This window comes from Gymnodraco acuticeps, unplaced genomic scaffold (genome assembly GCF_902827175.1).
Source record: "Gymnodraco acuticeps unplaced genomic scaffold, fGymAcu1.1, whole genome shotgun sequence".
Taxonomy (NCBI): Eukaryota; Metazoa; Chordata; class Actinopteri; order Perciformes; family Bathydraconidae; genus Gymnodraco; species Gymnodraco acuticeps.
In genome coordinates this window covers 1,665,618-1,691,704 of record NW_022990889.1, presented here as the reverse complement: position 1 = coordinate 1,691,704, position 26,087 = coordinate 1,665,618, and the positions used below count along the sequence as shown (strand labels likewise).

The 26,087-nt window shown below is 40.0% G+C and overlaps 1 protein-coding gene across 1 annotated transcript; it reads left to right on the top strand.

The window, feature by feature from the left end:
- The first annotated feature begins 37 nt into the window (after positions 1-37).
- Positions 38-25,957, top strand: LOC117557685 (RNA polymerase II elongation factor ELL). Its single transcript, XM_034233626.1, has 12 exons — positions 38-175; positions 3,910-3,957; positions 13,816-13,943; positions 14,347-14,501; positions 16,869-17,110; positions 17,781-17,908; positions 19,479-19,593; positions 20,267-20,723; positions 21,247-21,310; positions 21,743-21,914; positions 22,027-22,071; positions 22,479-25,957. The coding sequence occupies exons 1-12, from the start codon at positions 38-40 to the stop codon at positions 22,587-22,589; spliced, it is 1,803 nt and encodes a 600-aa protein (XP_034089517.1). The 3' UTR covers positions 22,590-25,957.
- Positions 25,958-26,087: the final 130 nt, after the last annotated feature.

Here is a 26,087-nt window from a genome sequence, read left to right as displayed (position 1 = left end):
GCAGGCAGTATGTCGCCAATAGTGTCCAGTTGTAGAAATGGCAGCGCTGAGACAGGAGCATCGGTATGGGCTCTCCTGTGGCAAAATCAACAAAAACAACCCAAATCAAACTCTATATCACGTCAAACTCACTGACACTGCCATCCGGACCCTCGAAGGCTACCAGAACCTGAAGGTAAGAAAAAAGATCGTCTTGAACTTTGGAGCTAGTGTGTGTTTTTTCCAGCTATATTTTCTATTATCTAAATCGCCTCCCAACTCCGGGAACTGTAAAATCCCTGTTGTTTGGAAGCTCGTTCTTCCCTTTTACTAGGAAAAAAAGTAAAGTTTAAATAGTTGAGGTGGTCTTATCGAAAGAAGTTGGTGGTTGTTAATGTTGTTTTTGTGTTTGGCTGTTAGAGAAGGCTTAGCTGGATGTATTGTGATCATAACAGGCAATTCAATAGATCTGATGAATGACGGGATTTCATTAAATTCCCCCTTTAAACCCTGAGTGAAATGTGTTTTGTGCAGAAAAGGGCAGGGTATTTTCATTTCTGCAAAGCGTAATCTCCCTAAAAACCAAAAGGTATTAAAGTTCACGTATGACAGGCAGAGGTTTGTGATAATGCCCTGAGCTTTAAAACCTTTGTGTTGTCTCTGCTTTCTACACATACATTACATGTGAAATTCATTATTTAGATTTAGGGCGAACACATTATTGTCAGTCATTAGATGTTTTTTTCTAAAGGCAGTTTTTGTCTTGCTTGTTTCGCTCTCGGGAATAAATTAATGAACAAGCTATCAAGCAAATTATTCGACTACTTTGAATCAGGAGACTGTTTTATTGCTTTTATGGTCCATTAGATTAGACCGAGTTAATTTAGTCTATCCAAATGGTGTCTCCCAGAGCAAGGCTTGATAAGTTAGTCCCACAGTTAGGACAGTGGCTCATTTGCTGAGGATTTTTTTTGTTGGGTTGCAAGTGGGGAGGAGGGAGGTCAAAACAAATAAGTGTGTGGCCCGGAATAGACCTGGTCTCAGCTGTATAGTCTGCATTGGGCTCGACGAGTTGTCGCTGGGGTCTTGTGTGTTATTGTTTTTTTGCTCGCCCAGCTGAGTAAAGCAGAGTAAACTCCAGATCTCACACAGCCTGACAGCCTCCTCCAGGCCACACCAGACAGGAGAGGTTACTGCTAAACTTTTCCAAGTCAAAGACCATCCCATGAAATACTGTTTTAGACCCCCACTGAGATGAAGGAGATGTGCTCAGGAAGCTCAACCTTAAAAGAGTTTCCTGTTTTCAGATGTGATTTGTGAATGAATTTCAATTTACTCTAATTTAAACAATACTTTTAAAAAGCTGAGTCTCAACTTAGATGTATACAATTTTCTCAAAGCTGAGGATATTTCAAAACTCATTTTGAAGGGAAATGGGTTCAATAATATCCTTGCAGATTTAGAAAAACAACAAATATATGTCATTTATACTAAGATATACTAAGATAGGTTGGAAGCAGTGCATTTTGGGCACTTTTGCTTAGTAAATTACCATAAGATTAATCAATGATATAAAAATGTCTACCGAATCCTGTAATTCATTAAACTGTATCTTATACAACACACTTTATAAAGGGTTTATTAGTGTAAAGCTCCATTACTAACAACAACTTTGGGTTGCCAGGTTGTGAAAATCCTTTCCGCCCAAATGCTTTGTATCCATTTTGTAAACATGCAGTTATAAATGGCAACAAGAACTCATGGGTCTCTCACTCTCTAACAAGCCATCATGTAGGCATTTATAAATAAGTTATTAATACATTAATTGGGATCAAATGCTGCAGACGGATGAGGATCAACACCATGCAAAGGGATTTTTCACCAGAAACCTATATGTAAATTATTATCTGTGGCTAAACACTAATCAATCAATTACATTAAAATAGCTTTATTGGCATGACCATAATGACATACAATATGGCCAAATACTTGTATATGTGCTAGGGATGCACGATATTGGGTTTTTGAAACCGATACCGATACCTTCCTGCTTCTCAAGACCGATACCGATAATACAAAAAAATGTACGCCACTAATTATTTTAACGCGATTAACGCATGTGTATTTTTTTTCCTTGGCCGCCCCGTAGTTTCAGAGCGCATCGAGTTTAAAATACCATCTACAAGCTGATGCTGACAGCCCCGCTCCTGCCGCCCGCTTGTGGCAGACCACACTTCCACGCTCACCGGCAGGCACCGACTGGCCATCTGGAGGACCGGGAGGGTGTGTGTGTATGTGTGGCCCGAGCGAGCGAGAGAGAGACCTTACGTGCATTGTTGTTGTTAGCATCTGGTGCTAGCTAGCTGCGCTAACGGATATAAGGAGCTGTTTAAATGAAAACAGAGGAGCGACATTTCGCCACAACTGCGCCGAGCACTTTACTTTATGCAGGAAGCCAGACAGTGGGACATTGTACGAAAAGTCAGCACACTCAGCACGGATAGTGCGCAACATGATTGCAGCGGCCGTCCAAGCAGCTCCGGTTCGAGCATATGCCTTGAGTTGCACATAGCTCCAACGCCCATACCACCGACGACATGTTTGTTTACTGTCCTGGCTTCACGGCCGCACACCATTTACGTCACAGCCAGGCATGAGTTAGGGAGCGCTGGATTTGTGAAGAACTCCCCTCTTCCTAAACCACTAATACCACAGTACTGGCAAAACGGGAGGAGCCGAGTCAAAAACAAGCGCACCCCATCCCAATCCACCCACACCGCAGTATTTTTTTCTTTTTTTTTACCCAAAAAATATATTGTATATTATCGGGGCTATTCATACTGGTATCGGGTTTATCGGGATGACGTCATAATTCCTAATATCGGACCGATAATTATCGGGCCGATAATGATCGTGCATCCCTAATATGTGCCATATAAGTGGTATAAATGGTAACAATGGATTTGCTAATCCAAAAATATTAATAGATTATTGTCATATTTTAAATCATCATTATCAAAAACGAGCTTCTTTATTTTCACTTGTGATAAACCATCTGATTTTGCCCAGGGCCTTGTTGTCACAAACAGTATGTGCTTTAATATTTATTATTTCATTCAATATTAAACGCTAACGGGTGATGAAAAAAATCACAACAATACTCTTCAATAGGGAAGAGATCTCCCAAAACCATAAATAATAAATTGAGAGTGCTGTCAATCACAGGTACAGCTGTACTTGGCAGATAATTGTCTCCATCTATTAACTATGTATCATGTAGACTCAAAGGCAGATTCTTTTTTATTTCAATATTTCCTTATCAGTCGGGGGGAAAATATACAATATGATGTTCTGGTGCTTGGTTCACCATGGTCTTGGAGATCAGTACAGTTATAAACCAAAGCAAGAAGGGCTTATAACAAGTTAAATATTTAAAAAAATATATATATATATATTTCTTTTTAAATATATATATATATATATATATATTTTTTTTTTTAAATGGAGATTTTTTTGAATTTGTGATTTGTAAAAAAATAAATAAAAAGGAACAAACATGCTCAGCAACTGACTAACGCAAGCAACATTCCTGTCGGCTATAGATTGCTTTATCACAAACACTCCCCTGACGATTTGGGAACCAGAAACCTATGAATTGTACATTTAATGATATTTAAATATGGCTGCAATTCATCAGTGTAAACCCGGATTGGAAATGTGAATTTTAGCAATGTTTTGGCATTTATTGAGGAAAGTTTACCAAGTCTCATCACATCAAGCAAGGCTGCTGTTATCTAGAAAAATCCACCATGCAAAGCTTAAACAATGGCGATATATTTTCACTCATAGTGTATGAACTGTCCATTACATTTGACTTAATTCCGAAATCACTGACCAGTTTCTTCTCTCTCCCCCCCCCCCCCCCTTCAGGCATCACTACCAAGTCAGCCAGCGATTTGCTTCAAGGGGAGCCAAGGGGTAAGATGTTTTGCATGTTCTCCTAATGCCTCAGAAATTGAATGCTCTAATTGGTTCTGTTTGCTGTTGAACGCACTTGTGACAGTTCCTCTGCACATCTTATTTGATTATTAAGCACTCGCATGCATCAATGGAGAGGTCAAAAACACTCTCACTGAAATGGCAATCATGGATTTTGTTAGCTTGGACTTTTATTTTTCTTAAAACCAAAAGATGCAGTGATCAACGCTGATATTGTGGCTACTTTGAATGCAATAGAGCCCAAAGTGTGATAGAAAGATGTCTATTAATTTGCTCACTTGTACCATGGTGTATTAAATATCAAAGACAAAGTACATAATCTACCAAAATACTTGTCACTGAGAGCACGAGGGCATTCCTGTATAGCGTATGTAAAGAAAGATGCCTGTGTCCTTCCAGATTAGCCGGGCCACTATTACACCCGCCCCAGCTCTGCCTGCTAGGCTACTACACATTTACCACACAATCGGCCCTGTCTAAAAGGAGCTGGTCTAATCCCCGCAAGAGCCGATTGCATTGACGAAAGTGACTTTGCTCTGTACACAAATGCCAGCCCTGTGTGCTCACATAGACCCTGGAAGCCCTAAGACAGGGTACGCTATACCCCCAGGCTGCTAGCCAGGTTACTGGGTCAGGCTCGCAACTGGGGAGGCTTTGTTCGGGGAGGGTGAAGAGGTAGGGGGGGGGGTTGGCGAACCCCAGGGAGCCCCCATGCCTCCGTGCCTGTTGTCTCCGTGCAGACATGAGAGATATGAAATACAGGAATGATACATGAGCGGTGGAATTTTTTGCGAGGCAGGATGCAAAATGTGTCTCAAACTAAAATAATATTATGTAAACATGTAATGAAACATCTGTAAAATGAGCGGCAGATTAACCTGCTCATAAGAGTCTTTCTGTGAAGAAATGTTAAGTGAGGGCAATTTAAGTGTGCTTTAATCACTGAATAGGATTTGGTGATTATATCTTGGTTGGCACATTACATATTCAAATTGCTTTGCGGAATTCAAGCACGGGCTCCCTCCCCCCCTGACAATAGTCCCAAAGCTGGACGATTGGGCATTAATGAGGTAGCTGCAACCATTGGTGATGGGGGAGGCTAGATTAAGCCGTTAGTGGGGGGAGGATGTTGGTGAACATGGCAGTCTGGCATACAACAGACCGAGAGGATCACCAGTATCTGTGTCTCCACATTGGAGGTTTACAGCATCACAGATGTAGCCACTTTTTAGTTGATGGATACGTGTTTGCCCGAGATCATCCCTTCCCAAAAAGCAGCATGAGCTTCTAGAGGTCATGTGTAGGGAGTGAGGAGGCTTGTGTCCACTGACAGTTGCCAGCTGTAGAGCTCCATCACAGAAGCCACGACTGCTCCTCTCTGATCTTTGTCCTCACTGGCTCATGTCACATTTCCTGTAAAGGGCACTTCCTGGGCCACAAAAACCAGAGGAATTCTTCAAATCACTGTCGTGGCTTCACTCCAGGGCTCAGTGGTATCAAGGCCATGGCTCCTATCGAGAAATAGCACGCTGAGGTTTTTCGGCTGCCTTTCTCTCCGACCCTGCGGCATTTAGCCTTTCTGTTGTACATTTTCTGCCAAGCTTGTTATCATGCGATGAAAGACACAGGCTCACAGATGCCTCTGAATCTAGTGTTCAAGGCAACTTTGAAACTAACAAGTTTCAATCAAAACATGTGCTATTTTTACTCACTTGAATGAAGTATAAACAGACGTAAAAAAAAATGGATGATATTGGAGGAACGTGAACCAAATGGGTTTGATCAATAACTAGCGTCTGGCAGTAAAAGGAAATACAAATAATAAATGGAAACTGAAGCAAATCCTAAGAAACAGGAAGAGTAGAGAGATCATCTTTTTTACATAAAACGTGGATACTTTGAAATCACCAGGGATTAAGGAATATATTCAGAGCTGGTCTGGGTTCCCATGGCCAGGAATTTCACATCCTAGTGCTTATTTTCCTTCAGGGCTGGCAACGCCGCCTGCTTGTTGGCATGATCTATCCATTTAGAAAAAAATGAAGCTTGTGTTACTTTCCGATTTATTAGATCAAGGCTGTAGGAGTGAATGAAGTATGTTTTATCCATTGTTATTTCTTAAAATAACATTCTTCACATACTTCTATTCCTTGATTTCCCCCCTCATACCTCTGTATTGGTGAGTAAGCACTGCATCTCAGCATTAAGTGGTTCTGTAGTATTCTGTTCTACTGAACTTATCTTTTATACGTGTTATATTGCCGTAGTAAACATGGACATTACATTTGAATACACTGTGTTGTGCTGTGTCAGATGTGACAACGGTTTAATTTCTTCCTCAGTTCATAAATGTTGAAATGCAGTTGCCTAGGTAATTGTTTTCTTTTTATGGCCCTGTCTGCATTTATGTGCACAGCTGTCACACAAAGGCAGTTGTGTTGGGATGAGGGGAATGTAGAGGTACTTTAAAACATATTCTCATGACGACTGTGTGTGAAGGCTGAGCTTCCCTTGGGCTCCCTCCCGCCGGCCCTCTTGATTATTTTGCCATTTCACCCCATGCCTTGGCTGAGTCCTTGGGAGACATCAGGGCCTCTATCTCACACACGGCTGCTCTGACTCTACCCCCCGCCACCACGCCGCTTTGCTTCGCCTCCCGCTCGCACTGCAAACAAGCTTTTGCAGTGTGCAAGTGTGTATGTGTCCATGCACACATGATTTTTTCTCCTTTTTTTTTTTCCTGGAAGCTAATTAGAATAACAATAACAGGAATGCGGTTTGAGAGCCGTCTTCTCCCTGTGGCATAGCAGTGAGAGGGAGAGTTGTCCCACGTGTTTCTGAAAGGGCACACGCCGCTCTATTCATCCAGATGTGTTAAGCGAGGCAAAAGTCTCTGTGTTCTCCGCTCGTCTGAGACCCAATGTGTTTACGCAGGGCTAGTTGGCTTTAGGATCTTTGGATCATACAGTATATTTTGGGAACAAGCCCCATGAGATCCTGCAGTTAAAGAGGACTTCTCTTTAGTTAGCTCCTCTGTCATTATTGTGTTCTTCGCTTCAAACAAGGGATTTCGAAGGATGCCACGGTGACTGTGGCAGTGTTTTAGTTGTATATTTTAGGGTTTTGAGAATGCTGTAAAAGAAATGAATAGCACAAACTGGGCAGGCAGTGTGACTAAAGATGGCAACATGCAAGTGTAATAAAATATATAGATATATACTTGCCAGAATTAGAAACAGAGTGAAACACACACAGAGTTTTGTGTTTTTGCTATGTTTACATTCCCATTCTGAAACCATTAGGACCAAAGTTGTCGTCGTCACCCTGGGAAACTGGAAATAGCAACCAGGAAAACTCACAATAACAACACGGGCTGCTTTAAAAAAATGTAGCTGAGGGAATATGCCAATTTAAAGAATGTTTTATTTGTTTTTAAGTAATAGGTTGCATATCCCAGAACTCAGCAAGCAAACTCTTGAAAGATTCAATGTGGACAGTCATAAAATATTAGCATTGACATCTAATCAAAGGCTATAAATGAGATGCTGTTTGTGAGTAAATGCAGCAGACTGATATTTTAGATTGATGATAAATGTTTGGGCTCTCGAGCTGTGTGCTCATTTACCCCAAGGTCTTGTTTGGTATCCGTAAAAAAGTGGAAAAGATGACTAAATATAATGCTTATTATGCTGTGTGTAATTGATTGCAGTATGGTGCTCCAATGTATTGAAATGCTCTAAATCAAATGCAGTATGTGACAGTGTGTTAACTACATTTTACAGTCAGTTGTCTTGTTAGTTGCGTTCTTGAAAAGCATCCGTAGTTTTATAAGCAAAAGTATTTTAAATAAATGTAGGATTATTATAATAAAGTTACCATTCAAATAACTTATAAGTGTTATGATCCTACTGTGCAAAGCTGGTGGTTACTAAGCATCTAATAAGTCTCTGGTACTGTAAAAAGAAAACAAAGTTGACAATAAGGAAATGTTTCATACAGTGTCATAGGAATTGCCCTCTAAGGAATCACAAATATTTTGTTCTTGGGTTAAAATATGTGGCATAACAGGATATGAGCAGAACAAATATTGCAAGTAAGCATGGGCAATGTTTTTGTTTACAGTCGTAAGGAAGCTTAACTCCAAAGGCTTGAAACCAACACCAGAGAGCTATTGTTTAACCCAAAAACACATAATTCAAGCTGGCTTATATAATCCTTATTAGTTTTTGTCCGAGGTTACACACAACATAAAAAGGATTGTCTTATCCAACACAGAAAGCAAACAATGCCTACAAATCAACAAGGAAGCTTGAACGTTTTAATAAAGCAACGTGGGCAATATGGGATACTATTTAACTCATAAAGCTTATCATTTGAAACCAAACACATATATGTTCTTACTATTGTATTAGAGATTGACAGCTTGTGTGCATTATTTCCCCCTGTTTATCCAAGTTTCCCTGCAAGTTAATCAGTTTTGAACATACTTTCCAACGCACAATCTGTGAATTGTTAAAGGATTACAGACTGCCTGCCTGCATGGAGAGAAAAGTCCGGTAATGGGAGTATAGCACTACATGTGGTTTGGGGGATTGCTCCGGTGAAACAGGCTGTGAATCAACAAGGGAAAAACCGTACTGTTGTCAGTGCATCTGAGGCCCTAATAACCAGTGTGTTAAGGGAATTAGAAAATTCCCAAACACTGTCACCATCCAATGCAAATTAGACAAGGTTTAGACGGGGGAATCCATATAGAGGGAAAACATGTCGCAACGCATTGTGAACAGAGGAAACTGCCTTACACCTAACATGGGCTTTTAAAAAAAAACTCCATCCCTCTGTGTATAAAGAGAAAGGCACCTACAGTAAGGAGGGTTGGGGGTGTCGGGGGAGGGGAGACGGAGAGTGTTCGTTGAGGTTGACAGATTAGCACCAGCCTCTTGGAAAAAGACTGATTCTGCTTGGCATAACAGGCAGTACCTTGGGGGATGCTCGACAGTTGCCCATCCCCATATCCCCTCACTAACTCCCGTCAGTCCCCACCCCCCTTCTTTTGCTTTCCTGTCTCTACCAACCCCCCTCTATGAATAGATCCTCGAGCACAGGAACCACCACTTCCATTCAGGCTCAATGAAAGCATGATTTAGACTACAAGAGGTGATGCCACATGTTTTTAACAAATCTGAGTCACAGTGCAATTGTTGATTAAACTGTATAAAGCTTGGGGACAGTAAATAAGAGTAATGAGTGGGACCCCCTTCTCTGGGACAGTGCACTTGCTTCTCTGAATGTGACACTTAAACAGGGCTGACAGTTTATTGTTTTACTCTGTCAATGCATCACTTGTGGAGTCTATATGATGTATGATCTATATAACATTTTGCACTAACAAATGAAAGAGGAACAAATACACTTGCTGCAGCCAGTATCCATCCCCCTCTTCTTTGCTGATTTTCTCGTCCACATTCCTAAAGGAAGACTATTTAGGACCATCCCTCATGCACTGGCTCTACTGGGAGCCACCGACACCCACCTTCACCCCCCTCCCCTTCCACCATACACACCCCAAACCCCCAATCCCTCCCTTTACCCTCAACAACACACAGCCACACGTCCCCGCTGTTCATGAATAATCCAGGCGGCCCGACAGGCCATTGCACTCAGCTTTGTGGGGGAAGAAGCTAGAACAAAAGACGGGCAGCTCACAGAGCAGCTATGGCTGAGTAGGCTCAGATGAGAAGACAATGGTAACTAGTGTCAGTACAGACAGGGGCAGGAGGCAAAGACTTCAGAGTAAATCACATATCCAGGCGCCGGATCTCAGTATTGCCATGCCAAATCCAGAGCTGGGAGCCTTGCTTTCGTCTGCAGAGCAAAGACAGAGTGAGAACTATCCTCTCATCTTTCCCTGCAGATGTTTGGCCTGCAGAATCACAGGACTGGGGGGGAGGAGATCCCTTCAGTAAAGCTCTTTTTGCTTCCTCAACAAATGGCAGGGTTAAGATCTCCGTTTAACCTCATCAAAGATGAGCAGTTTAAACATGCTCGGGATTTAAAGATGAAGTTTTACAAGGACATCACGACGGTGTCCTTTGTCCTTGTTCAACTGCTGAGCCCCCTGCCAAGAGTTTCTGTTCCAGTCCAGTTCACACCTTACAACAGCTTGAAAGTATTTGACATCTCCAAACACACAGACCCTGGAGTAGCAGATGTGGCTGGCCGAGGCCACAGAGGCAGTTATTGTATCAGCCTGTACGCCCCATGGGGGGCTGCACTGACAAGGTGCTAAGGATTGCCGTTCTGAAGCCATTTGGTTACTCTGACTGTAACTACCCAACGGCTAAACCTGACTCATACCAAAATACTGCACACAGCTCTCACTGCTCCGTTCTTTTTTATAAAGCTGTTTAATTGTATTTAACTGACACATGTTAATAGTACACTCTGATGACAATAATACCCCATTAAGCTTTTCTATGATCCCTATCCTCATATTAATGGAATCACACAAATATAATTAGAATTATGGAGCATTAGCAAATTAATTATTTTCCTGATCCTGAGATGGACAAATAATGCTTATTTAATAGCTATCTCCATAATTACTAAGAATTCTCACAGAGGAAATAGCAATACAAATGTTACATCAGGAAATCATTTGAATAAAAACTAAAATCATTACTATCTTAAGTGCATTTTAATAGTTACAGTGGCATATTTTCAAAAAAACACATTTGTTTTTTATAGTTGTATATATATAGTTTTATATCTGAGTCAAAATAAAGGGTCATTAGTAGCTTTCAGCTTATTCATCAGAATCATAATTCCTTTATTCGCCCCACAGAGGGGAAGTTTACATTGTTACAACAGTATAGATAGGTATCATAGATACAAATATTCATCATGGGATTAATCTCCTTTGGAGACCCATATACCACAACATGATGCCCGTCTGCAGTATATGTGTGCCATTCAATCAAAGCAGCAGACATAATATTAAATGTAAGCATAACATTAGTGCTCTATGAACCACTCAGCTAAGCCGAATGAAATGTGGTTATTGTGTTTGATGGCTGTGAATACATGACTCATAGTCCCTGCTATGTGAATATTGAAGCTATTCTATGCACTGACATCTCTAAAAACTCTTCTGTTTGTGCTTATTTTTGACTTATTTACATATATTTAAATTAAGGATTGTTAATTCTGTGCCTTTGTTTACATTTGAGTTTGTCCATTGTGATTCATAAAAAGTGTAACTAATATTAGACTGTCTCTGTGGACAACTAGATATTTGACCTGACTCCCTGCATTTGCCCTGAGGGAGTCTGAGGCTTCCTCAGCTCGAAAACAGAAAAAACAACCACATAAACATACATGCATACACACACATTCACAGCCTCAGGGGATCAGTCCAAAGCTCCATACGGGGATGTCTATGACTCAGCGTCTCTACGTAAATTAACACCAACTAGTTGACTGACTGCTTTTTCAGGATCACCGACCTATAGCTGAGTTTTGTTATTGATGTGCAGGGAAAATGTCAAATGTCAACTACTGACCAGGTAACATGATAGTGAATATGGTATTTCCTGAAGTGATAATACAGATTACGAACAGTGGAGTCAGAAGCAGAGTAAGAACATTGTCTCCTACCATGGATACAATATATAATTAATATATATATATATGCTATATGAATTAATAAAACATTATGGGTTTGAACTTCAACTGTTTTCAACATTGAGTTCCGATTATTAACGTTAACCAATTATACTTAAAAAAACAATACATTTGTTTCTCTTTCAAATGCCACATTTGAACTTATAAGCATTAAAACGCACCATAGCTCAATACAATACACTCAGATGTCTGAAGCTACAGGTGTAGCTACTTGATCTTGTGGCTATACTGGATATTTGATGGCAATATCAATAATTGAGATACATCTGATGATGGTTACTTGTATGTAATGGAGACACTGTTTCTTAATCACCCAAAACATATTCTGGGCATTTCTCTACTGACATGTGTTCTTTGTTTCAGCAAACATATCAACAGCTAAGCTAAGCTAATTGTTTTAGCTACTTGAAAGTGAATATGTTTTTCTTTTCTCAACTATTTAATACTTCTGATTGTTGATTTTTGCTGAACTTTCAAGTATAGGGCCTGATGTTCAACAGACAGGCTCTTCTTTAAGAGTCAGAAACTGGGAACTAATGGGTTAACTGACATATGGTTATGTAGCATAGAAGGAAGCTGTGAATAAAACGGGGGCGACCTCTGAACAGTCTGACCTGACTGACATTGATTAGACTTTGAATGTGAAGTGTGCACGGTGGCATGGATGGGGGTGACAGGCAAATCTAATGCATGGCTGGAGGGGCTCATACTGCTGCCATCGATTGAAAGAGGGGACATGGTGGCACTATTACGATGCTAAATGTGCTCTCACCTCATCAAAGGCTAGCTTTTGTTTAGCAGGACTCTCAATTTATAACCAATTCAGTTCTTCTGCATGCCCTTCTCTGCGTCAATTACCCTGTTTCAGTCACTTGTTGCTTCTCATTTTGGTCAAGGCACATACTACTTTACTCTCTTAAAGTTAAAGGTCCTGAGGACATGGCTTGCCTCATGTCCCTGCTGGCTTTGATGTTTTTTTGGTTGATCGTCCTTAATTAGCGTAAAACCCAATGTAGACGTATGTCAGACTCCGCTTTACCACTTCATGTGAACGGTCAGACATAAATAGGTCAGAATTAATGGTCATCTGTGTGTCTCAAGTGTACCCGGCCTTGTGGGCTGCTTTGCGTTTTTTGTTGACATGGGTGGGCTTGTGCACATGAAGGAAAGCTGGAGGCTATTGGGGGTTGGGTGAATGGCATGCGTTGGGTTTTAGAAGAGGAGGAGGGGTGTCGAGGAGAGGAGCTGTTCATTGGCTCCGTGCTGCAAAAAAACTGCTTATGGCTTTGCTGCATGACTGGGCATTTGTGACAGCTATAGTCCTGCCTGCCACATCTGCTAGGGACACTGTGCTCTCAGCCAGTCAGCTTATAATCAATCACTTACGACGGATAACTAAAGAGGCAGCTTCAGGTCCATCTGACTAACGTTTGTTTTTCTGAGAGCTCTTAAAGCGCCTGTGAGCTGTTGCAGCCATTTGAAATTAAGTACTACTCATTAGTAAGCACATATACATGCATGTAAAGGATGTTTGATTATCATTGGCTTTCTGTTGAATCTAGGACACTATCAACAAAAGTACTAAACTGTAAATGTACAGGCTGAAACACAGCTGCAGGCGCTGTATGAGAGAGCCTATGCCAATTGTGTTTCAAAGAACATGTTACCTGTTGGTTAATGACTTCCTATGGTTCTTATTAGTGGAAGTAGGTTTTTGGGTCATTTTATGTAATAGGTTTCTAGACTCCAGCCTGCCGGCTTGGTTGTTGCTAGGGAGCCTCAGACAGTCTGTGACAGAGGAGGTTATCGCCACAGTGAAAAAGCTGTCCACTTTACTATTGTTGTGTGTTGCCTTTCAGACAGGCTCCTCCCATGAGTGGCTACAGGTCATCATCTCTGACCTAAGCGTGACAATGTAGCCCCTCTGAGAGGGAATTATTTAGGTCACATTTTAAAAACTACCAGTGAATAAAGATGACTAAAATGGGTTCAATAAAAGAAGCTGCTTTGTTAATTTTCAGGCTACATTTGAGATAAAACATGCATATTAGTTAACACATGACTCAAATAAGGATTATTTCTGTTTTTCATCTTGAAACACTCTAAACTAAGCTTCTATTGATTTGTATACTAATTATTTTATTTTTCTTACAGTATGTAAAGATCCCAGCGCCAACCCCTGAAGCTCCAGATGGATTCAGAGTTTTCTCGTTCTACCTTTCCAGTGACAGCAAAGACAAGCCTCAGTCCAGCTTTGACTGCATTCACCAGTATGTCTCAGGGTAAGCAGCACACATAACTCTTTCCACGGTCGACCACAAATGGAATTTGTAGTAAATGTGGTGTCTGGGACTGCAGTGCCTTACCAAACACTGACTTCTCTCTTCAGTACTACAACAACAGACAGTACTACTGTCAGGCTATATTAAAACAACACTACAATAACACCTAAAGGCCGTCATACCACTACTGACCTAAGAAGGTGTGACCAGTAATTATTGAGAACAGAGCAGTAGTGTTTGCAGCTAAGCAATGTGAAAGGGTTGGTTAAATGCTTAGACTAGTGTTGTCAGACTTTAAATCTTTTTAACTGAACACAGTACTAGAATTTGCTAGCAGGCAAAAGTCACAGACCCGGTTACATATTTATATAGAATTTGTAAGCTTCAACTCTCCTCCACACAGGGAGGGCAGGGATCACCTGGAGGGCCAGGGTAGCATTCAGGACAAGATCACCGTTTGTGCCACAGACGACTCCTACCAGACAACCCGGGAGCGCATGTCTCAGGTGGAGAAGGACATCTGGAGCCGCTCAGCAATTGAGATCAAGCCAGGGCCAAGTAAGCTTTTGCCTATTCACTGTATCAAAATGCTGGTGTATCTTCCTGCCTCAAGGACAGATCATTTGAGTTTTCATGTTCCCAGAAAGTTTCTGAACCATTGCTTCTAACCATTTTATCATGCTGATAATTGCCATATGGTGTGGAAGTTATCACATAATTGATCAAAGAGCTTCATTGCAATTATTCATGCGAGAGGGATGCCTCTCTGTCTTGTAATTTTCCTTTCATTTTGACCAGATTGCTCAGGCACTGTGCCAGCTTGCCTGCCAGCACCGTTAATGTGATTGAGTTTGCTAGAACTATGCGTTAACAAGTCTCATGCTGATGAAGTTTTGCCTAAATTCTAATTACACTGACTCAAATTTAATTAATTTTCTTTTGATAAAATACTACTAAACAGCATCTAAAGAGGAGTCCATGCTTAACCTCGACCGATTGGGTCCCTAACAGGCAGGATCTTCTACTGTCAATTAATTTCTCTTATCACTGCCTTCTCCTTGCTCGTGGTTTTAGACTCATTGTCGATTAAATTGAGCATGCTGCAACTTTATAAATGATCTAAACATGAAGCTTCATGACATTTACAGGTCCCATGGGGATTTAAATGTTTGTGTAGATCATATTTAATGAATAGAAACACACTGCAGACCAACACTAAAACATGCTGCTACGGTAATTGCTGTATCAGCCAGCTGTTGGAGGTGGTTCCTACACTTCGCGTGCCATGCCTTGCTGCCCAAATTGTCTCTCAGAGGCTCTTACAAAATAAATGTAATCTGGCACATGCATGCATCTAATAAATGTTAGAAATGCATGAGAAATCTCTGTTAAAACATGCAGTTACAGCATTCCCCGATTTACTTGAACATGTCTTGCAAAGCACATAGCTTTCCTTACTCCCGCGGAAAGCAGAGAGAGAAATCCATGGGTTTTGGATCACAGTATGTGCGATATGCAGTGGAGAGCACATAGTTGTTTCGTGGTGACTGACTGTCTTTTTATGGTACAGTAAAGCTATACTCATCAGAAAAAATGTCCATATACCAACTCAAAATGACAGGTTACGGAGTAGAAAAATGTCCACTTAAGACGAGGATGTATGATTTAAAGTTCAGTTGCATTCGGGGAAAAGAGGGCACTGACAATAAGCAGTGTGTGCACACACCAGATGTCGGACAAGTTGTAAAAGTTCAAAGGAAAAATAAATATAAAAAGAAATCAAATATATTTTGAAGCCATTCATTATATTTGTTATTCTCTATAATATTGATAACCTATTAAGAACAGTTGCTACTTTTAGTGTTTAGTCATTGCTTATAATTACGCCCACATAACTTAAGCGTGTTAGTTACCCTAAGTGAGATATCTCTATCACCTCGAAGTGTCATAACAAGTTTCCTTGACAATCTTTAAAACTTTTATCAAGCTGCTGTCATTTATTACCATCAAACGATGGTTCTTGTTGCTGCTTGTTTGAAATGTGGCAGTGCGGGTTTTTATTTCAGTGCATAAAGGATATTCGCATGAAATCTCTTTGACCTGGTTCCAGGTTGTTGTTGAAACAAGCCGCTGCAAAGCTGTTGCATTTTGCAAAGTCAATTTAAAGTCACTTCATTTTAATCTTACACTTTGTAACACTCTGTAGAAATTACAGTTTACAATATACATTCCCTGTATAAATATGAATAAATGATGGCATGCTGTCCCTGTGAAAGTGATGTTAGTCTTGACCTATAGCACCCTCCAAAGTATGGCTTAAGGTTGTAATGAGATTACAGTCTGCAGATATCTATAAGCACTGCCTGCCCAGGTTCAACTGAATTAGTACTGCAACAGGAAGAAAGGGCCTCTCTGTGTTACTTGCTTTAGATCCCATGCTCTTCTGTTTACCCAGTACTAGGCTAACCCTAGTGCAACCCCTTTCACCGTTTTCCTCTCGCAACAACATTACCCTTCCCAGAAGAAAAAAAAGGAAAGTGCATAAGCACAGCCCCGTGCTCAAGGTATTTATGAAGGTATCTGTAGCGTGGGCATGAGGCAGATTGCCTGACAATAGAGAGATATAATAAAAGATTAAGGCCTTTCTTTCAAAATCAGGGTGTGATTTGTATAAATGGCCTGAGGATTGGATTCGGAATGATATGTTGGCTGCTTGGACAGGATACAGTGAGCATATTTGAATACTGTTATCAGATCAGTTACAATCTCTTTGGTCTTGTCTAGTTTTTTGTATTGCAGTATAAGTGTACGGCCCTTCAAAACCAGCTTTAGATTACTGCTGGGATAACTTTTCGAACCAGAAGCGTGCCCTTATCATCCCAAATCTTGTGTTGAAACTGCTGTGTCCCTTTGTTTTGATCTCAGGTAAGTTTGTGAAGGTCCAGAGGAAGCAGGGTCTGGTATCAGGCTCAGATGGCAGCAACAAGCACTCCCCCAGCAACAAGAGGAGCCTGGTTCCCAGCCCTGTGGCACACCGGCCCTTGAGGGATCGCATTATTCATCTCCTGGCCTTAAAGCCCTACAGGAAACCTGAGCTGCTACTGTGGTTGGAGAGGGAGCGGGCCAGTCTAAAGGACAAGGCTGACCTGACCTCAATACTGGAGGAGGTGAGACATCTGTCACCTAGCCAAATAAACACAGTTGACGAATTATTTAACATACTCAGATGTAAAGTAAAAGATAATGTCAAAATGCTGTGTGATAATTACACATTAAGCTTTATTTAGTGTCGGTTAAAATCAGGTTAAGGATTAAAACTATAATCATAAATTAGTCCCTATCTTGCTACTTTGCTTATGATACAAATGAAAGACCACAGCTCTGAAAAGGTGATGACAGTTAGTTTATTTCAGGCATATTTCCTGTGTTCACAATGTTTGAGTGTCCCACTGCAATCATCAAGTGGAGACTGTACTGCTGCTGGTAGCTGTAATTAGGCTGTGCTTTAATTATCTTTAGAGGAGAAGATTGTGTTTTGACAGGAGAAGGGGTGGGGTGTCTCCAGCTGGGATCCGACTACTTTCAGAATTGAAAGTGGTTGGTTTGTCTAGATTTGTATCAACAGGATTAGGTTGAATAAGGGCAGGGTTAAACTGTTTTCTGCGGAAACTGAGTAGCACTGAGTAGCAAACAGGTCTTTATTTAAATATAAGGTGGAGTCACAGCATTGAAGGTTAACACAGTTTGGTGTTTTTGTTACCTCAGCTTGCTTCTTTTTCTGTTGTACTCTGCTCTTTTCCTGTTGATTTATTTACATTGGGGTGTGTTTTTTTTCAGGTTGGCAAACTGAACCCTAAGGACCACAGCTATACTCTGAAGGATGAGCTCTACAGACATGTTCAGAGAGACTGGCCTGGATATGTAGAAGAGGAGAAGCAACTCATCCACAGGCTCTTGATCAAGTGGTAAGTTAGCCATAATACACACAAATCTGTTGTTTTGTTTCCTTGAGCGAATTTGAAATGTGTAAGAAAATGTTCTGTTTTGGCTACTTGAAACAAACAAAACAATGCTTCAAGATTTGGAAAATACACCCCAGATGAGAAGATGTATATGTCAACGCTAATTATAAAGCTAATGACAACAGTCAATTAGCTTAGTTTAGAATTAAGATGCGAAACACCTGGCCTTGCTCTGCATGTAAGTAACACAATTAACATTTCAACACCTCTAAAACTCACTTATAAACAGATTATATATTGTTTCTTTAATATACACGAAAACCGAATGTTGGAGGTGCTGGTTGTAGATTGTGTTACCTTTTGGGCCAGGTTAGCACTTTCAATTTGTTTAGCTAAGCTAATAGCCTGCTGACAGTAGCCTTTCATTTACTCTATACACGAGAGTGGTATGCATATTTTCATAAAAATCCTTGCAAGAAAGAAGATGATGAAAACATTTCACAAAATAAACAGTCAAACTATTGCTATAAAGTTATTTTAGATGTTTAAAGACCCGTTTGGATAAAAGACTTTGGGATGGACGCGTTTTGACAGTGCTGGCGTGACTACAGAAAGGACACTGAATTAATGTAGAAGTCTGCTGTGATCATGTTGAAAGGGGAGCTTCTAAATGACTACTTCTGTGCACTGATGAACCTCTAAGTGGACACATCAAAGCTGAGGAGAATATTCCCTGCACCCTGTTGCCAAATGGCATTAGCTGGGAAGGTTCAGAGCAGCAAGACTGAGCTTCTCAGGGTGAGCTTCTCCCCTTGTATGTTCCCTCCGCCTGCCAGTAAACACGCAGGCCATGTGCTTCATGAGTGTTTTGGAAAAAACTCAAGTCCTTTTGGCTGATTTCACAACCCCCTCTGTTCACCACCCCTGCTAAGTGTAAAAAGCTTACAATTGTAGTCATTAAATTGTTTGCCAAGTGTAATAGAACAGTGATAGCCTGTAAATAATGCAGATTTTCTTCACTCTAGTTTATTCATTTATTTGAGTATTCATGCCTTCTTTCTTTTGTAATATCATTCTTCAGCTCATGTTTAATTTCTCCAAACTCACACAATAAAAAGGTTGCATGAACCCATATGGGGGAGTGACTTGTTTGAGGAAGGAGCTGTAGGAAGCAGATTAACAGAGAAGAGGGTTTGGTCCTCCAGAGGTTAAATCTGCTGCTATTGTTCTGCTCACTGGACTGTGTTTAGTCTTTGTGCTTGCCCCCTGTAGATTGCATCACTAGAGACACAAAACAAAACATACCACATTAAATTGCAAAAAAAAAGCTTTGATAACATTCTAAAGATTGACAGTTTTGTAAAGTCAATAATTGTGTCTTCTGTGGAAAAGCTGCCACCACTGTCTGGAAAGCGTGTCATAACAAAAACGATAATTGCTCATCCACTCACTCATAAATCTACCAAAGCCAGCTTTATGACCTACATACTGCCTCTTCCTGTTTAGCTTTACAGGCCATTTACCTCGCAGTTACTGTCTGACTGAAGGTGCTGTGTTCTGAATCTCTCTTCAGGAAACTACAGCCACTCCACAGTATCCAGTTGAAGAGTCCCCAGTCCAACCAGTCATTCCACAAAACTCCCGGGGACTCTCCTTCACATCTCAGCCCTGCCAAGAATCTCTCTGTGGTAATTATTCACCTTGAATTCATTATCTTGTGACGCTTCTGCTTTCTTATAAGACTGAAAATAGATAGCTAGATTCCTCTTTTGCAGATACACATTACTGGAAATATGACGACACTCTTATATATTTGTGTTAATTTGTTATTTGCTTCAGTGTGAATATAGCTCTGACTGGAATAGAAGGAATAGTTACACAAATTGTGCTTTTCCTATTGTGCAGTAAATATATAGCTAGTGCTTCTTAGCTTAATATGTGATGTGCTGCAGTATTTCTTGGGGATCAGATGTTTTAAACCAACAGAAATGCTGTGATGTTATTGGTCTTGGCCAATACATAGTCAAGCACCTCATAGAATTGTCAAGTCACTTCTGTTTTGCATCGATTATACAAATTAAATTCAATGTTTTAGTTTGTGAGCCGTATTTTCTGTGGAGAGAGCAAGGCGAGCTTTTGGCTGTAGCTTCATATTTAGTTTGGATATGCGAGAGGTGCCAATCTTCATCTTACTCTCTGCAAAATAAATGAAAAAACACACATTACAAAAGGTCAAACTACTCCTTTAAAGTTAATATCTAATCATGATACAGGCATGTTCGGATCACCTCATGTAATTTCCACTTTCATATCAATAAGAAAAAGCAAATGAATCAATATAATCTCTTTCTTCTCCTCTAGAAACGGCCGTTGCCCTCAGACCCATCCAACTTTCAGACTCCCAAAAAACAAAGACTGTTAGACCAGTGTCTGCCACTGCAGTCACCGTCTCACGGAGACTGCGTCACCAATGGGGCTCGCAGCTCCTCTAGTCATGGAAACTCTAGAGTACAGATCAAACTGGACTTCGACAAAACCAACAATCATCTCCAGGGGAGCCCAAATGGACTGCACTCACCGCACAAACTCAGCGGGTCATCTACTATTCCCAAACTGGAGAGGACAGAGCCAGCTCCCACTGTACCCAGCCCTAACCCGCCACACATTGACACGTCCATTTGCACTGACCAACCATTCACCAACGGCCAGCATAAAAAAAAGAAGTCCAAAAAGCACAAAGACAAAGAACGAGAGCGCTTAAAACCAGACTGGATTGAGACAAGTCCAGACCTGAAACATAACAGAGAAAATCTCAAAGGTAAACAACCATAAAACCAAACACTTCACTTTTATGTAACTTGTTCTCACACTTCATGTATCTTTTTGTGCTGTCATAAATCCGTTTTCTTTACTATTTGTTGGGGCCATGAAATAAACAGCTTTCATTTAGCAAAAAGGCAAAAAAAATCAGGTTTGAGTTATAGTTGGTGCTGCAGGCCCACAAGGAGCAATTCATATATTTTCATTTGAGAGAGCAGTGAGTGTTGTTAGTGCTCTAGCACTTTCTCTGCCCTGCTGTCCTCAGTCAGGCTCTAGTCTGTTGATGATTGACTGTGAAACAGCTGGGTGACCTACGGTCGAGCGAGTCAGCAGGCAGCATGCCTTCTACTCGGAGGCTGCTGACGTCACGGCTTGCCTTGGATCAGATCTCTTATCAGAGGGAGTGATACATTATTCCATCAGCCTTGATATGATAGGCACATTATCGCATTTGCATTGGCAGATTGCTTTAACCTTTTTTTCAATGTCTGTGTGTGTGTGTTTGTTTTTCCTATCCACAGATCATGAGGGGGAGAAAACACCTGTCAATCGAACCTCCGCAGAGGAACTGCCTGACTATTTAATGTAAGATTCAAACACACACACCCTGACTGTGTTACATTTTCAAATCCCAGTTTCAGAAAGGATTAATGATTCAGGAATTCAATCCAAATATTTGCGTGATATCTCATATACGTTGTAAAATAATCTGTCATCACTCTAAACCACTGAGAATAGATACCCTAAAGAGTGAGGATAAGCTTTAAAACATTTTTAAAAAATACAGTGAATTGAACCACATGTCTAAATGAGCTGTCACAAAGCTTTAGTGAAGCAAACACACATGTTATGTCTTACATTTTTACATCTGGTCAACACATCATGCTGTTAAATCAGTGACGTGTCAGGCCTCTCTTCACCGTTCTGCAGTGCCATCTACTGGAAGGAATTGGAAACAACTTAGTTTCAAAAGATCACTTCTGCTTTGAAAATAACATCTGGTTTATTTTTTCTCAGAAAATACAGTACCATAAAAGCACTGGAGCAGAGGCAGGAGTATAAGGACGACTTCTGTGCCGAGTACGATGAATACAGAGCTCTTCATGCCCGGATCGGGGCTATCACAGAGATGTTTGTTCAGTTGGGCTCAAAGATCAACACTCTCTCCCCGGGAACACAAGAATACAAGGTACAGTCAGGACCAGGGGCCTTTTAAAAGCCCCGTTTCTGATCAAACACCAAAACAATAAACTGTTCAGATACATGGCATCCTAACACTCTTTCTTTTGTCATCCTTTCAGCTCATGGAGGACCAAATACTACAAAAGTACCGAAAGTATAAGAAAGTAAGAATAACTTACATTTTAATTTAATTTCATGTGACAGTTGTGACACACATGAACATAATTTTTTCTTATTTTCCATTTAAAATAGATTTTTGAATTTTCCTATTTAAAAAAGATGTGATGTTAACATTGTATTCACTTTATCATTGAGGATGTGCATCATAGTTTGCCAAACCACTAAGAAGTTAGAACTTTTATTTTTAGATTAAATTGCCATAAATTCTACCCAACATTAATTGATCAAATACTGCTACTGAGGGTTAGCTAAATCAAGTTGCAAAAACTCCAGCAAACCTCCCTGAAAAAACTAAGGACATGATAGACTTGTATAAGAATACACGGATGTTCTAACATAAGGGCGATCACGTTGAATGTCCTTTACTGATGGCTCACTTTTTTCTTTATAGAAGTTTCCTGGGTACCGGGAAGAGAAGAAGCGATGCGAGTACCTCCATCAGAAACTGTCGCATATCAAAGGCCTGATCACAGATTACGACCGAGCGCAGGGACTCTCCTAGTCAGCGGCTTCTACCCTCAGCAGGGTTTAATATGACTGGACCAAAAGACTCCTAATGGAGCCAAAGACTGCCAGCTGGGACCCGGAGTCACTGAGACACTTTTCACTTTACTCCTTCAAGTATTTATGGAATCGAGGAGCAGGGGTTTTTCTAGAAAGTGGGCCGAGACCACCGACCCGTGATCAAATGTTGCCCTTTAACATTTTGGTTTTTAATTATGATTTTTGGCTGGATTCTGTTCTGCTGTATAATGGTCCAATGACGAAGTGTAAGCCAAATCCATTTTATCGGAAGTGCAAAGCAGATTTGATCCTTCCTGCTTAATGTATTTTTATTTGTATTCCTTTATCTGCTCAGAACTTTAAAAAATGTGTTGATTTATTTAAAAAAAAAAGTATTACATTGATGGTACAATCAAACTTATGGGGAAACAAATGCTACTAAAGTCTTTATATTTATCATACAACAGGAATCCTTTTATTTGCTGTTTGCCAATAGAAAGTCAACACATTTAAGCACATCAGTTATTCATTAGTTACAGTAATAAGATCAGATAATAATAATAATAATAAGGTCACAACCATTTTCAATGTCTCTCCCTTGGAAGCCAATGCAAACACAATCTTATCATTCATACAAAAATGTATTTCTGCAGGACTAAACTTGCAGAGGGTTTTCTCAATGCATCACTAAAATGAAAAGAAAATGAAATGTAAAGCATAATATGCAAAGTTCTTCAGGCTTTGATCTTGAGTAATTTAACCATGTAGCTGCCAGCGTCCTGTGTCATTTCTAAGAAATGTTGGAATGCCACAAAACTACTCCTCCCAATACCTGAACGCTGGTTTCAAGATAGTGTTTGTGCACATATGAGTGTCAACTTCACCCACATGTAGCCTACCACCAACTGCCTTTTCATTATCAACTCTCTCAAATATTCTGGTTGTTGGTTTACTGATAAACACAGTACACCCAGTAATCATGCTTTATCTAAGCTGTAGATGAATGACTAAAAGCTCTATGAATCATAACTTTTCACTCTAAATGCAGTTTTAAAAGCGTACAGGGTATTTGATCTTGGTAATCGATCATGTTTGATTTACTATGATCTTGCTTTGGTTGAAGTATGGAGATTGCAAAAGAGATGCCTTTAAAAGTTGGATAATGTAATTGTTAGTACACAGATGGCACTGTCACTCGGTTCATACCACTTTGGTTCAGTTTGGATGTAAGGAGCAGGCAGACCTCTAGAGGGTGCTAGCGGTGCTTTTAGACTCATTTTAGACTTTTTGGAATCATTCGTCCCAAGGCAGGATCATAAGAATACCCACAAACTGTATTTTTATTTCACTTTATGATTCGCTTTTAGCCTGATGTAGGAAATTGATTTCAGATGCCAGTGTTTTCTGGACATTTGGATTCATGTAGCCGTTCTCACAACTTTTGTCTTAATGATTGCTTAGCTACATTTGCCTTAACACGTACAGTATGTCAGACATTTCCAAAATGAGGACACCCCTGTTGGTTTACCCTGCACAGTTCAAAGCATTCTGAGACTTTTTCTTGTAAATGTATTTTAGTTTGAATGAACTTCAGTTACTGGATAGTTGTTACTGGATAGGTATTGTGTTATCTGTGTTCTTCTTGTTTTATTACCGTGTACGTCTAAATCATTTTCAGTTTCTATCAGATAATCATGAACTGTTAAGGAATTGAATTCACTCTCCAATCGTATCAAGTTCCACTTTCAAAAGAAATAATCATTGCAGAAATGTATACAAAATAATGTGCTTTCCTTTTCTTGATTTCTCAATGAAAATACTTCATAGATTTATTGTCACATGTTAAGCAGTTATTTTGCATAAGGTAAATGTACGTTGTTATTTATTTTACATTTGGTAGATTACTTCTGGTATGTTTGAAGGATTTGAGACTGGCAACAGTTGCTCTGTCTTGGCACATATGAACTTTTCCAAGAGAGGAATATTTATTAGCACTGACTATTGGAAAAATAAGAATTGTAAGCCCAGATTCTGAGCATTAAATATCAAAGCAAAATATGCTGGATCTTAAAGTCCTGGTACACTGAAGTTTTATTTATTTTGGCTGTTTGGATCTATTCGAAAGACAAGACCACACAACGTTTAGTTACATGTGCCACAAAGCTCGAATCAACAAGAGAAATTACCTGGTCAGTCAAACGTTTTTTTTTCTGGTATTGGATCTGCAAATCCATGAGACATTGTTTAATTGTACTAAAAGACAGGAGCACGATGCCAGTTCAGATATACAAAATGATGTTTAGGTTGTTTGACAGAATTTGTTGTTCAAAACAGAAAGGTACTGAATCAGTGTTTTAAAAAATGATGGTGAGATGGAACCATACAGAACACCATTCAGATTACCTTGAAAGTGATCATTCACAAAACAGATTCAAGTCAAGGGCTTCCCATCTACCACAAGAGTGGTATTGGTCAATTGCATAATACATATGAAATCAAACTATCTCAAAAGGAAAAATATCAGTCTAAACAGTATGAATTCAGTTATCCGTACCATTCATGTCAACATGTTGATTTTGGGAACCAGACCCTCGATGAATCTCAAGTGCTAACTGTGATGTGTTTTCTTTTTTGTAATACTGTAGCGGGAGCTAACTACTGATGGTGCCTTTCCATTCAAAGAGCAGAGCCACTCTGCATGTAACTTGTATTGGTATTCTGTAAAAAAAAAAAAAGGACCAGCAGTATTTAAACATCTGTAGTTTCACACTGGTGCCGCTGTTCAAAGTGCTTTGTTCCTTATCTTTAGATTAAGTTGGTATCAGATGCCTTGTAAAATCTTCTTAGTTTTTGGGCGCGGACATTTTTTCCAGATATGTAAATTCGGCATTTGCAAAAATGCAAGGTTTTCCTGACACCAATTAAACTGCATTTTAGGTTAGCTGTTCAAAAGAATGTCCTGGATTTTGTTTGCATTTCTTTTTGCAGCCCCGCAAAGTATTTTAACAAATGTAATACTGGTGCATTGATTGGTTTGTTGGTCCTGGAAAACCAAGTCTTGTTGAAAATGTGAAATAGGACATTTCGCCTATTATGAATCACTGCAATTGGTCTACCTGGAAGAACACATTGTTTTTATTTATTGTTTTATATGCGTTTGTCCTTTTATGGAATCCAACTTTGCAGTTAGTTCATTGTTTTTCAGAGCAACACTCAAAGTATGGTGAAAGGGAAATGGAATATATTTTTGCAATTGTTGATGGTGGATACTTTATCCCAGTCATCCACTCGAGTAAAAAGCTTTCAGAAGAAGTGTATGTTTGTCTCCGTTCAAGCAACAAATAAAGCTCTTTTGAATTTAACAAAGTGTCATGTTTCCCCAAGAGGGCAGTGTTACTCAATGTGTGAGAAACTGAACTGAAATGTCCCTTAAAGCACCACTAATTAACATTTCTACAAAATATGAAGATTTTCAAAAAGCACAATTTAAGAAATG

What these genes read in the sequence shown, in the direction of transcription:
- LOC117557685 (XM_034233626.1), top strand. Translation starts at nt 38, where the DNA reads ATGGCAGCGCTGAGACAGGAGCATCGGTATGGGCTCTCCTGTGGCAAA. An exon ending in CTGCCAAGAATCTCTCTGTG is followed by an intron (nt 19,594 to 20,266) that starts GTAATTATTCAC and finishes CTTCTCCTCTAG; the next exon opens with AAACGGCCGTTGCCCTCAGA. An exon ending in GAACTGCCTGACTATTTAAT is followed by an intron (nt 21,311 to 21,742) that starts GTAAGATTCAAA and finishes ATTTTTTCTCAG; the next exon opens with AAAATACAGTACCATAAAAG.